The sequence below is a fragment of the Camellia sinensis genome, chromosome 7, assembly GCF_055761805.1.
Source record: "Camellia sinensis isolate YWXY chromosome 7, ASM5576180v1, whole genome shotgun sequence".
NCBI classification, from domain to species: Eukaryota; Viridiplantae; Streptophyta; class Magnoliopsida; order Ericales; family Theaceae; genus Camellia; species Camellia sinensis.
Window position 1 is genome coordinate 155,787,087 of NC_138967.1, and position 15,519 is coordinate 155,802,605.

Below are 15,519 nucleotides of genomic sequence, written 5' to 3' on the forward strand. Positions count from 1 at the left end.
GTCATCTGTTGCCAACAGTGTTAGAAAAAAAATTGAAGATTTACAGTTTCATCAAATTGGGGATTCTCTACGTTTGCTTTGGGAAGACATGGTGGCTAACTCATCAAAAGGTGTATATTTTAACCAGACATGGTGGCTAACTCGATGGTGGAGGACGGAGAGCAGGTTGAGACACCTAGGCCAACAACCAGTTCACAGAAGCTGTTTGATTAGCAAGCCAAAAAATTAGATAGAGAGAAAAAATCACCAGTACCCAGCCAGAGTCACTCTGTTCAATTGCTGCCCATTCTGATACTTGCGATCTTTAGGACAGAAAAGGAACCACTCTTCATCAGTCGTCTTTATCGCCGATTTATCTGCATAACAATAGATCAAAGCAAACCCAAAATTAGGGCTTTTTAATCAAGTATATATCAATAATCAAAGCAAAAAACCCAAAATTTTAATTTTTTAAATTTTTTATGTGGGTAGTTTTACCAGGCAAATCCCAGGGTTCGCATTTGCAGACATCAATCTCTCGAATAACACTGACTTGCTTCTCATCGCCGTTGATCTTCAACTTCACATAGTGATTGATGAGTTCTTCGTCAGTAGGGCGAAATCGGTACCCAACCAGAAGATACTCCTCCACCAAAATTTTAGAGAGAGACATCGCTAGAGAGAGAGAGAGAAAAGAAAGGAAAAGTGGGTATGGATCGCAATGAGGAATTAAAAACCTAGAGAGGTTGCATAGGGTATGGATAAACAAATCGAAAGAGAAGATGTATGAGATTCAAAGAAAATTCAGTGGGGTTTCAAAGACGTGGGGTTCGATATGGGAGGGAGAAAAGATGAAGAGTTGCTGTCGGTGGAGTTTGGAGGCGGCGCAACGATGGAAGCGGAGCGGCAATGGAAAGGAGGGGGAGGGAGAGGAAGAGAGAGAGATCTGAGAAGTTGGAGAGAGAGAGAGAGAGAGAGAGAGAAGTGCAAATAATGTTTGGGTTTGTCATGGGTGGGCGGGTGGGTGGGTGGGACTCTGCAGAGAGAGCGAGAGAGGGATTGTTTTGGGCAGGAATGCGAAAATGTCACAAAGCATCTCAGCCTTTAAAGAATAAAAACAAATCATCTCAGCCGTCCAAATTAAATGTATCCCTGAGACATTTGTATACATTTTCAAAAACCATCTTCCCTTATTATATAGATATATTTTCCATCTGACATTCAAATTTTTCTTTGATCCCTCAATCACTAGATGAACTTGTATGATGCCTAAGATAATAGATAATGCTCTCAAGAACACAAATAGGTTATTACTGTGTATTTTTAATTAGGTCACGATTTTACTATAAATTAGTTGATATACACTTAAACAATGCCTATTAAAGTGAGCAAATACTTGATGCAATTGCTTTTATGTGTAGGAATATGACAATAATGATTTTCTTTACTTGTTGGAATGATTATGTGCCTTTATTTTCACTATTATTCTGAAGTTTATTTTGTTTACATATTCTTATTAATTCATGTTGTTCATATCCAATGTTTTCAAAATGGGACAAGGCCAAGTAAAATTAACTTGGTTCCGATTGTTTTTTATTTTTTTGTTGATATGGTTTTTAATAATATGAGTAAGGGTTTGTTCAAACCATTGTTACACTTCAAGTGTTTTTATTATTATGGTTTGTTTAATAGAAAATGAGTACCGAACCACCATCACAATCTCCAACAATTGCAAAGAGCAAGGGAAAAGCTTCCCAAAACTTCCAACCCTCACAGGTTTTAAAGGCACATTGGGACACAAAATCCACTGAAAGTTTTGTCAAACTTTGTGTCGAGCAAGTAAAAGAAGGTCACAGACCTAGTATGCACTTAGATAGGGTTGGTTGGGAAGCAATTATTAACAAATTCAAAATTACAACTGGAAAGTCATATGTTCTCCTTCAGCTTAAAAATCATTGGGATACCTTAAAAAAGGAGTGGGGTCTTTGGAAAAAGCTGTTGAGAGGTGAGACTGGGCTGGGGTTAGATCTCTTGACTGGAGCTATCATGACATCTGATGATTGGTGGAATTTGAAGCTACAGGTCAGCGAATTATGTTGAATTTTTTCTTCCTTGCTCACTTGTACTTGAGCTTTGTGATTTGTATATTTGTAATTATTTGTCCATATTTTGTTATAGAGGTATCCTGATGTGGCCAAATTTCATGAGAAGCCATTGACATTGGCCGATGACATGGACAAACTATTCTCTGATATTTCTGCAACTAGTGAGTGGGCATACACCCCAAGCTCTAGAGTGTTTCTTGACACTGAGGGATCTCACACCCCACTTGGTGATGATACTAATACAGAAATCCATCCGTCTGAATTGAGCAACCAATGTCATCGCCAAAAAGAGGGTCCATCAAAGAAGCAAAAGGGGAACAAAAAACAATCGGCTGTCGGTGAGTTGAATAAGACACTTAACCACGTTATTGATGTTGTGGAGGCATCATCTTCAACTGGTACATGGAATGCTGCTATGCAAAATCCGCACACAATAAATGAGTGTTTGGCCACTACTATAAAAACAGTTAAAGATCACACTTTGACAAATGAATATATCTCACTTTTATTGGAAGTGTGATAAAAAAAATTAGAATGGTATTTTAATTACACTTGATTTGATTAAGTGTGATAATATTTATTTTTTATATCACTTTTTAATTAAGTGTGATTATGTATATATATATATTTTTAATCACACTTTCTAATTAACATGCGATTAAAAATCACATAAGAAGAATTAAAAATATCTCACTTTTATTCAAAGTGTGATTAAAAAAACTAAATGATTTTTTAATCACACTTAATTTAATGAGTGAGACAATATTTTTTTTAATCACACATTTTAAATACGTGTGAATATTTATTTTACTACTCTCTCACACACACAACCAATTCCTAAACCCTAACACACCTACCCCTCATCGCATCGTATACAACATTCGTCTCACACTCATCTCTTACACCTCCACTACGTCGCACTCATCTCTTGCTCTTCTACTGAGCCGATCGCCATCGCCATCGCCATCGCCATCGCCATCGCCATCGCTGTCACCTCTAGTAGCCTTGCTGGTCGCCACCGTCGCTAGTAGCCTTGTTGATAGCCGTCGCATCTTCTCCGCTTGTTGAAGTTTTGATAACAACTCTATGAGTTCTGCTATGTTTTTTTTGTTTTTTTGTTTTTGTTTTAGTTTAATTGTTTTATAGATTTTGGTAGATTTTCCCTTTCTCCTTCTCATTTTGGTAGATTTTGCTTCTTATTTGCATTCCTATTTAATTTTGTTTCCTCTATGTGAGCCTTTTGATAATGGTTGGCTTCTAGCTTCACTTTCTCTTATTCTTTGTTTAGGGAGTAAATTCTTTTCTTTTTTTTTAAGTAAAATTTTGAGTATGCTGGAGATGCCTAACAGAAGTATTTGGGTCATTTGAGTCGAGTTTTTCCTGCTATCAAAGCAGATCGAGCAATATGAAAAAATTACCCATTTCCATATGCCCAGAAAAATATTGGTTTAGATAAGAAAGTGACTCGGTGGAAGCTTGGCTTGCATTAAATTGGTTTGTAACAGGTGCAAAACTGATTCTTAAGTAAAATTATTCTATTTTTTGTTATTGTGGTACTGCAGTATTCACTCCACTTTTTTTTGCTTATTTAATACCACTGCAAAGAGTTATTATAAGTAATCCTAAATTGGATTGTGGATAATATTGCCCTTAAGTAGTTTCTACTTGTCAATAATTTATAGATACGTGGATGCATCTTTTGAAGTGTCAAAAGGATACCTCTGGGCATATTGAATTGCCATATGGGTGCCAAAATACTAAACTAGGAGTGTCCTTGTTACATTTGAATTCAACACCAGTATTCTAATGCATATTCTATTAGGGTGATTTTATTGTCGGTAATAATCTTTTCATCGACTTCCCATTCTTCTTAACATGACTGGTGAAATATGGGATGTAGGTTTGGATGTTATACATACCAATCGTGCTCGTCTTTTATGAGAGTGAAGCCAATCAGACAAAACTTTGAAACATTCTTACTATTTATGCTTGGGTTGATAATTCTATTGGATATGTTCAAGGTGAGTTCTCCTGAATCCAAGGACAGTTATGCTGAAACTGTTTTGTGTTTAGGTATTTTCAATGGTTTTCACACATTTTTCCTTGAAAATGAATGAATGATATTTGCTCTCCAATGGTTATTCTTATGGAAAACGAAGCAGACACCTTTTGGTGTTTTGAGCGGGCAATGCGCAGATTGGTATGCATCTATTTTCATTATCAAAGGTTATTAAAACTAACAATGTGACCCAACTGCCTACTTTATTTAATTGCTCCTTTATTCTTGAATGTAGAATTAATCTGTTTTAGTGAAAAGTAGTTACTTGAGTTAGTTGGGTTTGGTATTTAGTGAATTCCAATGGGATAGGTATACTTTTTTTGCCTTTTAGTTTCAATTTTTGGGATATCAGCATTATTGCATAGCTAGTTCCTGAACACCTGGAGTGTAGAAATCCTGCTATCGAATAGTAGTTATTTCTCCATAGGGCAGAATGGTCAAACGAAATCAGGCCATGCCTGCAATTAGTAGGACTAAGGTTTTGTTGGGTAGAATTGTTAACTTCAGCTCTGATTTCTAGCTTTTTGTCAACAGGCCAAGTGGGTAACAAACTCTTAGGGGAATGCCTCACATTTTTCTAGGTTGTGGTTGGTTTACATGTATGCAGTAATTAGGGCACTTTGAAGGTTCTTCTTTAGTTTTTTTTTACTACAGACCCTAACTACTCAAGTATATCACATTTACCAAACCTGTTATTTAGGACAGGGTTACCTGATTTTGTTGCTTTTCCTCTCAAAGTTGCATTTTAATTTCTTAACTGTAAGTCATAATGCTTTTCATCTTTCAGACTTTTTCTTGGGTTTAGGACTCATTTCCCTGCTTTTGTTTGAAAAAGAGAAAATTCCAGGTCCAATGCACATTCTATAGGGGTGCAATCTCAGTTAAGTGCACTTACAGGAATAATGAAAGCTATTGATCCAAAGGTTCATCAACACCTTGGTATGGCTGATCCTGCTAGAAGTAAGTTTCAGTTTTTGTTTGAGTGGGATGTACCATGTACAGAATTTTGACAGCAGGATTGTTTTACTTGTAGCTCCACTATTTGATTTTGGGCCTGTTTGGTTATCACTTATAAGTTAACTTTTATGATTATAGTTTTTTTTTAAGATTATAAGCTTAATTGTTTTTTAAATAAATTGTAAATCAGTTTGGTGTAGCTTTTAATAATTTGTTATAGAAGTTAAACATGTTTTGTTAAATAAGATGTTACATAACTTTTTTGTTATGCAAATATCTAGAATGACCTCAAAAGTTATAATTATGATAAAAGAGATAGGACTTTTATGTCCATACATATTTAAGTGCCCATGCTACTTAGGTGCCCCACAATCTGTGATGAACGGTTTCATTGTACGTCGCTTCACTTATTATATTCTTTGGGTTGTTATGTTCGAAAGCTTTTTCTCAAATTCCGGTCTTTGTTTATTCTGAGTTGAGTGTCACTTGTTTCGAAGGGTGCACGGTCGAGTCCGAAGTGTCTGGAATCGAACAAGAAAAATTCTGGGTTGGAGGACCAGGGCCGCACATGCGCGGCCTTGGGCTGCACGTGCGGGGATGTGGGTCTGTTTCAGCTTGCACACTGCATAAAAGGCAGGTGCGGAGTGAGGTGCGGGGAGGGGCCACCGCACGTGCGGGAGTGGGCGCCGCACGTGCGGGACGCTGGGCAGTCCGAAATCTCTGGTTTTTTTCTCTTTAGGGCTGTGTGTGTATCACTTTTAGCCCATCTCTCTCTCTCTAAAAATCATTTCCTCTCCCTTCTCTTTACATTCCATACACCAAAACTCTTCAAACTCTTGATCTCCTTAGATCCATTGCATCTTCAATCCAATTTCCTTCATCAAAGTTGAGGAGCTCCTCAAGAGCTACATAGTGTACAGTGGAGATTGGATTTTGGCATCATCAATTTCTAAAGTTTCATCTCTTTTCTCCTTCAAAGCTTAAGGTAGGGACTTCTTTGAGTTATATATACTTGTTTATGCAAGATTGATGTTGATTTTGAAACCTTCTTAGAGATATTCTAAGGGTTTTGGTTTTTGACTCAAGAAATGGTGGCTTGTTAAAGAAATTCATCTTTTGTTTCATTAAAAGATTTTCTCTTGAGTAGTTGAAACACATTGGCATAGAAATGATGTTTTTGGTGGGATTTTGTCAAGACAATGAAGAAATATATTGTTTGTGTGAAGAAACCTAGAAGTTTGGGGTTTTTCTTAAATGAAAGAAGATGGGGGTACATGGTTGATATTATATATATGTATATGTATTTACTTTGTTGTGTGTCATGATAAGTAAAGAAAATGGAGGATTCCTTGTTTTTATACAAATGCATATATATTGATGGCAGTTTCGTAACACATGAAAATCGTTAGGATTGGAAGTTGTTGTCCAAATAGTTGCTATAGTTTTGAAATGGTTAAAATGATGGAAGTGTATGAATTGTGGGTTTATGGTTGTATTTTGATAAATGATAGCAACTTTTGGCCATTGGTTGAAATGGCATTGAAAAGAGAAAACGGAAGTCTTGAACTTATGGAACATTTATTGGAATTATGTTGAAAGTAGAGAAACATGATGTAGTATAGATAATTGTTGCATTGGCTCTTCTAAAACCTTGCATGTCATGAACATTGAATTGGGATTTGAAACTTTCATTGAGAATGAAATATTGTGAAATGAAACCATGGAAATGTTTATGGGGTAAATACGTTGGTAAGTCCGGATAAAAGGTGTAGATGAAATTGTTTAAGTTGGCCTGAGTGTCTGGGGTGAAAGACCGAAAATGTAATAACCCGACCGTCGTACATGTTTTCTGGTATGCTTTTAGTCCCTTACTTTGAGCATTTATGAGCCTGTTGAGAAATTAAGTTAAAATGAGTGAATCTTATGAGTATAGATTCCTATCTGTCTAATAAGAGAAATATCTGTTATAGTGGTGATGTTCGAATCAGAAATTGAAAGCCTTAGAGGCTTAATAATCTGAAATTGATTTTATAATTGAGATCAGCATGATTTTTAGATCATGATATGGTTTTCTGTAAAAATTTGATTTGGAATGATTAAACTGATTGATTTTCGTCTTTATTCACTTTTATATAAACTTAGTTCCTTAAACATTTGACTTAATAATCTTTAACTCAAAATATCTCCTGAGAGAGAGTTAGAAGAGGAGAGTTAGAGAGGAAGAGGAGAAGTTCATCAAGGAAGAAAAATTGGGAAAATTGAGAGGGTTGTAAAGATTTGGGCTCAAGGTAAGTTTGACCATCTACAACAATCCCTTAATTGGTCTTGAATAAGGTTTTCTTTGTGTTTATATGGTTACGGTTTGTAAATGAAGCCATGTGAATAATGATTGATTAATTGTAAAATTGTTATATCATTTTGATCATTGAGTTAAATTGAACTTTTTAGAGATGAATTACATTCTATTCCCTTCTTTTCCATGCTTGAATTTGTGTATGTGCTTAGATGATTGCATATTTGAGGAACTAAAAATGGATAGAAACTCAAAGTGATTAACTTGTGGTTATGAATTTAAAGTTGTTAAGGATCAAATTGCGTTTGTGAAATATGTTATGGTAATGTTATATCCTAAAACTTACATTATTGTACCTATTTTCTTACTTTTCCATATGTGGGCTTGGTTGAATTTGTGTCTTAGTTTGGACTGCAAAACAGGGCAGAATCGTCGCATGTGCGGGGCTCACAGCCGCATGTGCGGCCCATGTTGGAAAATCCTGTCTACTCCGTTTTACGTGCGGCCCATGTTGGAAATCCCGTCTGCTCCGTTTTACGTGTTTGACCCTCTTATATTATTCAAATAATTATTTGATACTCTTAGAATGATTGTAAATTCATTCGAAGCGAAATGAATCGGATATTGTTTAACGAGAAAAACGAACTAATTCTTGAACTGCGTGTGTATGTAGGGCACATACCGGAAGAAACTGCCGCTCCACCACAGCACTGTGAGTAATAGTACCGTAGTAGTACATTTTACTTATCGCGAATGAATATTATTAGCACTCTGTTAATCGCAAGTCAGTTGTGTTAACTTATGAAAACGATTGGAAGAATCTGTGTACATCTGTATGACTCTGAGACTAGTCTGTTCTGTTGATATCTGGGCCTAAGGCCAATCTGTGAAACCTGTTGGGCCTAAGGTCAATCTGTAAAGTCTGATGGGCCGAAGGCCGTTCTGAAAATATTTACAGAATATGATTTCTGCACCTGTATACATTATAAATCAGATTTATACATTGAATCATTTAAGTATTATTTTTCACTGAGCTTCGCTCACTCCGTGTTATGTCTGTTTCTGTAGGCAATCAACCTGGAGGTCGGTCTTAATTCAGCTTGGTCACTCCTTTTTGGTCCAGCAAGTAAAGAAGCTTAAGCATTTTGTGGGGTTCCCCTAATGACCCCTAGTCTGGTTCTTAATCTTTTGTCTAATGTAATTAGTCTTGTATAATCTTCTTCACCAACATTTTTGCTGTATGCCCACGTGTGGGGCTGGTTCTGTACGTATGCCTATATATTTTATTGTGTGAATGCAAATATCTGCTTCTTGTATATCTGTCTATCATACGAGGAACTGTTAAATGGCACCTTGAGATCCTAGCATATAGGTGTGAGCTCGATGGATGTTAATTTACTATTATTTTATGTTATCAAATGCTTCCATTCAGGCCCCGTATGTTATATATATCGAATTAAGTGTCCGTTTCCGAAGTGATCATGCCCAAACTTTTAGGGACGGGTTTAGGGCGTGACAGAAAATACGCGCGGAGGAGGTACCACTTCCCTTCCGGTTAGCAACCGGTAAAGTGGGGTTTTTGGTAGTACTAGTTAAGCCAACTTGCAAACACCAACCTAAGGATTACCTGAGTCGTATTTACTGCCCCATTGAATAAAATTGTAAATTTCGAAATTTGTTGAGATTTCAAGCTTTTGTTGAACATGGTGACTTTTAAAAAGGCATGTAAATGAAATCATCTTTTAATTAGCATTGCATGGCATTTGCATTTAATATTGGAAATCTTGTATAACTGTATATACTTTGTTAAGGATTCTCTACTGGACTTATTGCTCACCCCTATGGGATTTTGGTGCAGGAAAAGATATTGTGATCCCGCCGAGTTAAGGGCGTGGACACATTTTGTGAAAAGTAAATGACTCTCTTTTGTTGTGATTTATTTTGCTAGCCAAGGGCTATAAATGTATGGGTTTGTGAGCCATTTTGTGTAACCGGGCTTAAGCCTTGGAAATTGTAAGCCCATGAGGGCATTTTATTGTTTTTGGGATTTGATGTTCTATATGCTATAGATTCATGTATTTTTATACCACTAAATGTATAATTTGCATATGGGACTTTTGTACAAACCTTATTGATTAATGGTGTAAAGGTTGGAGTTTTACTATTATTCCTTAATGGATGTTGGTTAATGTACCTATTTTGTGTTGGGTTATTTCGGGTGTTACACAATCACATTGCTCTCCATCTGTATGTAACTCAGCAATTGATTTTTCTTGGAAATCATGGTCTATCTGGCCTATTTTATGTGAACTGAGTGTTGTTGATAGTATGCCTATGAGTATTTAAGGTGCTATAATATATGAATGGTTTTAGTAATATTCATCTCACGTATCTTAATATATGAATCAGTTTTTGCTCTCTATCTGGCCTATTTTATTCTGTAGCTCATTTTGACAGTCACATGAATTAATTTATCAATATGGAGGAGTAGAAGACCCCACCTTAGATAATGAAGAATGGTCGCAGGTATCTGAAATGCACTCAAGGTATTTGCACAATCAACATTCAATTGCATTTCTTTGGTAGAACATTAAATATTTGAGATGGATAGAGCCTCTTAAACTAAGTTGTTGATTATAGTAAAATTTTTGTTGAACTTGCAATTTATGTGGGTAAAGTGACATTTTGGTTTTACATGCTTCATGTCATGCTAAAGGTATTTAATGTTAAGACATTTAAAGGGGTGTGATCAATCGGACTTTATCTTTTGTAAGACTAGAACAATCTCTACAAATAATTAATTTATTTATATGCTTCTAGCGGTTTCTAAATTAATTTGTGTTTTCATTTTTCATGTCAGAAATTTCTTGGAGAGATGCAAAATATGGTTAAAAAATTCAAGAACCTAGTTTTTCAAGTTTTTTCATTTTTTAATAAATGTAAGCATAGTTTAAAATTTTTATTTAATTCCTTTGTATATACTTTTGAACATATTTAACTTTCATTTATGAAATATATGACGTTATTCCATTCAATATGTGGTTGTGATTCAAAGTATAGTATATAGTGTGTATTACATTCTTGAAATGTGTGTACAAAAATAATATTGATTATTCTTCAAATATGTCGAATCCTTTTTTTATCACACACATTAACTGTGATGAGAAATATATATAACGTGTGATCTTATCTCATTATTAATCACAAATTTTATTAGGTATTAATAAAATGTGTATTGGTAGACTATGGTTGTCTAGTCAAACGTAATTCTCCTCACATAAAGTATCAGACCCCAATACAAAAAATAAAAATAAAATATAATAATTGAATTAGAAAATGCTTAATTTAATTAAACTTTCTAAGAAATGCACTGACTCAAAATTTCCTTATAACTACATAAATATTCAAATCCAATTTAAAGGATTATTTTTTATTTAAACAGTTCTTTTTTTTCTTTTTTCTTTTTTGGTTTTTGAGACCGATATGCTTGTCCAAACAAATGACACAATGAATTTTTACTTGGGTACTTATTATAGGTTTTTGAATTGTGAATTGTGAAGGGATGATACAGAAGATGGGAATGCTATGTTCTATTGAGGGGAGAGATTGTGTCTGATCACAAAAGTGTGTCTACAACGCCATGTGAAGTTCTGTAAGGTGATAAGGCGAAAAAGGGGACAACATTGCCCGAGTCGGAGGCGATGATCATGCCCAAGGTGGCCTCGAATGGAGAAAACGTGCAACTGAAGTTCAAATGTAGGTACCAATCGACGACGATGAGGATTTGGCTTTGGTCTTGAATCAACCGAAAAGCTCATGGTCAAAATATAGTTTGCAATTTTATGTGGACTGGGAAGAGAGCATGAAGGGCAATATTCCAACTACTCTTTAGTTATATTGGCAAGTTATATTGATGTCCTTTAGAATTTTCATAATTTCAGGATCCTCTCTCTTGTTGATGTTAATCATGTTAGAAAACTTAACCGAGGGGTTGTTAGCATGTGTGATTAGCACTTTCGCCACTAAGTCTCTCTTAATGAGAGGTCTTGGATTTCACTCCTAGAAATAGAATTGGGTGGAAATAGAATTTGGTGGCAAGTCTTAAGTACTTGCAAAGAGAGTGTGAGTTCAACTCTCAATAAATTTTTTCACTCTATTCTACATAATAGAAATAGACGAATGATTTAAATTAAAAACAAATCAAATGGGTTTAAATTGACAAAATACTTAACAGAAATAGGCTTCTTTATTTTTTATTTTTTTTTTGGGGGGGGGAATTTTCCCTATTTGTTTTTACTCTTTAAATTTTAACGATATTATTGTCCATGCATTATATCACACTAACCATGTTTTATTTTTTACGCAGATGTGAGATTTTGTTGCAATGAGGACATGTAGATGCATAACGCAGGAAACTCCAAGAGTTGGACGGATGGTCAAAGTTTGGGACTTGGTAGTGTATTATCTTCATAATTTCAAGTTTGAAATTTCTTAAATGCAAAAAATATATTAGGGTTAGTCCGAGGTATGAGACTTTGCCTCAAAAAGATACATAAGCATCTCCAACCCACTAGGCATATGATGTTTGTTAGTCAAAATGCCTAATGTGACTCACTTTTTTCAACTCCAATGCACTAGGCATATGTTTAGGCATTTTGGCTCAGCTCACATTCACTAGCTACATGTAGCTAGCCTTCAAGGCTAGGCAAAATGTATTTAATCATTAAGATTATTTCCCTCCATCTTTGTTGCTGACGTGGCATTCTATAAAGTTAATAGTATTTGGATGAATAGCTAAAATAAAGAGCATGATTGGGGTAGAAACATGAAATCGTTGACAGGCAAAATAAAATGTATACTTTATAGTAATATTTAGATAGGTAAAATGCCTACTACCATTGGAGATGCTCAACACATGAGTGGATTTATCTTTACAAATAATTTATTTTAATTGTTTGTTTTTCTTCTATGGTTGGAACAAAATGCAAAAAACTTCAAATATTCACTAATGTTATTTTTGTTCTACTTCTTTTATGAGTCAATTGAATACATATCTAGATTTTTATTTTATTTAAGTAACAAGTCCTCTAATATAGAACACCTAAAAAAGCAACCTTTTTTTTATTGTTTTTATTTTTAGTGATTTTTTTTTTCAAAATTATATCAAAATTTTTACTTTTCCCTTCCGTCTTGTGTAAACGAATCTAGAAAGTAAGTTTTTTTGAAAAATTCCAACAAAAATTAAAAAATCCAAAATAAAGAAACAAACAAAAAGTCTACTATTTTTTTGCTTATTTTTTGTCCTTTCTCGACTTATTTTAGATTTTTTCAATTTTTTTTAATTTTCCGGTTCATTTTGTCAAACTAAATCTAAAAGCCTAAAACTTTCTAAAAATTGTTATCAAAAAAAAATTACTAAAGAGAAAAATAAGTCCAAAAAAAAAAAGGTACCAAATAAATAAACCCCAAACACCTATTGATAAATGAAATAATTCAATAATTCATTTTATATGATATCAAATGATTGTTACTATTGCGAAACCAGTCATCACAAGCTCTCTTAATCATGAAATGTTATTTAGTGGTCTTAAGACATTATTAGATGGTGTTTTAAGAGTGTTGTGATTGATGGTGAAGGTAAAATCTATGATTGTATGTTAAATCATAAAGGAACAATAGCGGGCATAACATTTGGTGATGGGTGGAAGTATTGTCAGATGGTGCGCCTAGACCACGTAATAAATTTTCCTTCATAACCCATGCTTTATGCAATGCCGAAAAGTTGTCACTAATTGTAAGAATGGTTGCACCTCCAAAAATTTTAAACACTTCTTATATTATACTAATATTTAATAATATGATTTCAAAATTAGAATATTCCACACTCTATAATCATAGTGGTTTGCACCACCAAATTATAAAGTTTGGTACATATAATAAAAATTTAAAAATAATTTTTAAATTAAGTTTTACCTAATATTGATCTCTTATGTTATCTGTACTATTTGTTATATTTGCTCATTGTTTAGAATTATTTATATTATTACATTTGTCTTTATTTGTTGCCATTATTATATTTATATTATTATATTTGTCTTTATTTGTTGCCATTGTTATTTTCTAACCACGTGTCATTCATGTTTTTTTTTTTTTTTTCTCGTTTACTTTAATTTGCTTACACCCCTTATTTCACATTCATTCTTGTTTCTTCATTTTTTGAAAATAAGAATATTGTCACATTTGACATGACACTCTTAAAAATTGTAACGCCCCTCAAAATACAGTATAAGACAACCATTCACAAAATTCATAAGCATAGGAGAAATATTAACTTTTCATTCATCAGAGTTTGCTTTACAAAAGATATTACATGTTAGTAACAAAATAATGCCCTACAGGCTTACATCTTTCCAAGCTATCACTTAGTTACAGCAAAAGAAGAGTTCTAACTCTATACATAGAAAGCCCTCAACTTGGATTTACATTTAACACAAAGTGAAACCAACAAAATGGAGCCTTCAACTCCTAAGCCTCCCAAGCTAAGACCTTAGAGGCGGTATGTTCCCTGTACCTGAAAAATGGTGTCCCAAGTAAGGTAATCCAAAACCCAGTAGAAATATGCTAAACAGAATATGAGAAGTAACTAAAACATTAGCATCCAATAAATGTTTACACTTGTCACCAACTTGCATCCCTTCCATAACCAATTAACTTTACATCTATATTTCAATCCGTTTCCATTTATTTATCCAAGTCAATTCATTGGCATAATTCATTATTATCCAAACAATTTAAATGAGACTACAACTCATTCATCAACACTTCAATCATAAATATTATTCATACACTTCCATTCACTTGCTATTTTACGGAACTACGTCCGAGGGAGCCGGCACCCAAATATATATAATATTTCGGGACTTTCACCCAGGACACTCCGGCCAACTTAATTATCAATGGAGTCTATCCCCTATCTCCTCCCAAACAAGATACATATACAATGTATTTAACACGTTGTCATATACAATGACCAATTAAATCACATATTCAATGTTTGTATCCAACCATCATATTCAATGACATATTCTAGTTGATTAGTTTCAATTCACATAATCATCATGCAGTGTCTACAACAATCATGGTTATCCTCCACCGATAGCCCAAAATAGATATATCTAAACAGATAAAGAAATTTCTCAACAGATAATTTATCACAATTTCCATAGGTGAGTGATTCATTATCCAATTACACCATCTAATCACAATTTCCTCCAATTTCATGATTCTCAAACCAATTTCATATTTCCACATTGATTTCGTCATTTATACAAATAATGTACATAGTTCAAATTAGGGCATTTTCTCCCTCATTTTTCAAACATCAATCCTAAGGCTCAATTTCATCAATTATACACAAATAACCCCATTTCAAGACCTCAAATACACAATGGAGCCCAAAAATAGAAAACCCCTCTTTCAAACATTTTAAATTTCAAACCCTAACTTCCCAAAATTTCCAAATTTCACCATGTATACAAAATGACTAATATTTATGTTAAAGCTCATAGAAATGAGTAGATTATCCCTACCTCAAATGGAGAAGCTCAAAGGGAAAGAAGAGAAAAACCCAAGATGCTCCAAATCTAAACTTTTTCAGATCAAAAGATAGCCCACGCGATGCTCTACCCTTTTTACAAAGGAAGTAGGGTAGAGACACTCTAGATCAAGTGTATTTGTAGAGAGAATGGGTATTTTAGAGAGAAAGACAGTCGATCTAGGGTTTTGGATGAAAAGAAGATCAAAAAGTGAAGAAGAGAACATCTGCTGCAAACTGATATATGCGAAGCTCGTTCGAGCAAATGAGTTGTCGCTCAAGCGACCAGACACAACAAATACCTCGCTCAAGCGCACAATGCCAAGCTTCAGGTCTGCCACCAACGCAGATGCACGCTCAAGCGCAAGAGTGCTTGCTCGAGCGAAGGAACACAAAACACAAGGCTCGCTCGAGTGCAAGAGATCTCGCTCGAGCGAAGAATACCAACCTTCAAGTCCACACAGAGACGCAGACGCACGCTCGAGTGCAAGAGTTCTTGCTCGAGCGAAGAGACAAACACCCAAGGCTCGCT

The 15,519-nt window shown here is 34.6% G+C and overlaps 1 protein-coding gene and 1 long non-coding RNA gene across 2 annotated transcripts; both read left to right on the top strand.

Moving 5' to 3' along the window:
- The first annotated feature begins 1,674 nt into the window (after positions 1-1,674).
- On the top strand, positions 1,675-5,153 carry LOC114275299 (uncharacterized). The gene is made up of 3 exons (XM_028217311.2): positions 1,675-2,061; positions 2,158-2,482; positions 5,041-5,153. The coding sequence occupies exons 1-3, from the start codon at positions 1,675-1,677 to the stop codon at positions 5,151-5,153; spliced, it is 825 nt and encodes a 274-aa protein (XP_028073112.2).
- Positions 5,154-5,781: 628 nt separating this feature from the next.
- On the top strand, positions 5,782-9,035 carry LOC145795393 (uncharacterized). Its single transcript, XR_014336276.1, has 2 exons — positions 5,782-8,105; positions 8,462-9,035. It is a non-coding gene; the product is annotated as an uncharacterized LOC145795393 (long non-coding RNA).
- Positions 9,036-15,519: the final 6,484 nt, after the last annotated feature.

Excerpts from the sequence above, each read along its gene's own strand:
- LOC114275299 (XM_028217311.2), top strand. The coding sequence starts at position 1,675 with ATGAGTACCGAACCACCATCACAATCTCCAACAATTGCAAAGAGCAAG. Across the intron at positions 2,062-2,157 it reads GGTGGAATTTGAAGCTACAG|AGGTATCCTGATGTGGCCAA; the intron begins GTCAGCGAATTA and ends ATTTTGTTATAG. Across the intron at positions 2,483-5,040 it reads GGAGGCATCATCTTCAACTG|GAATAATGAAAGCTATTGAT; the intron begins GTACATGGAATG and ends GTGCACTTACAG.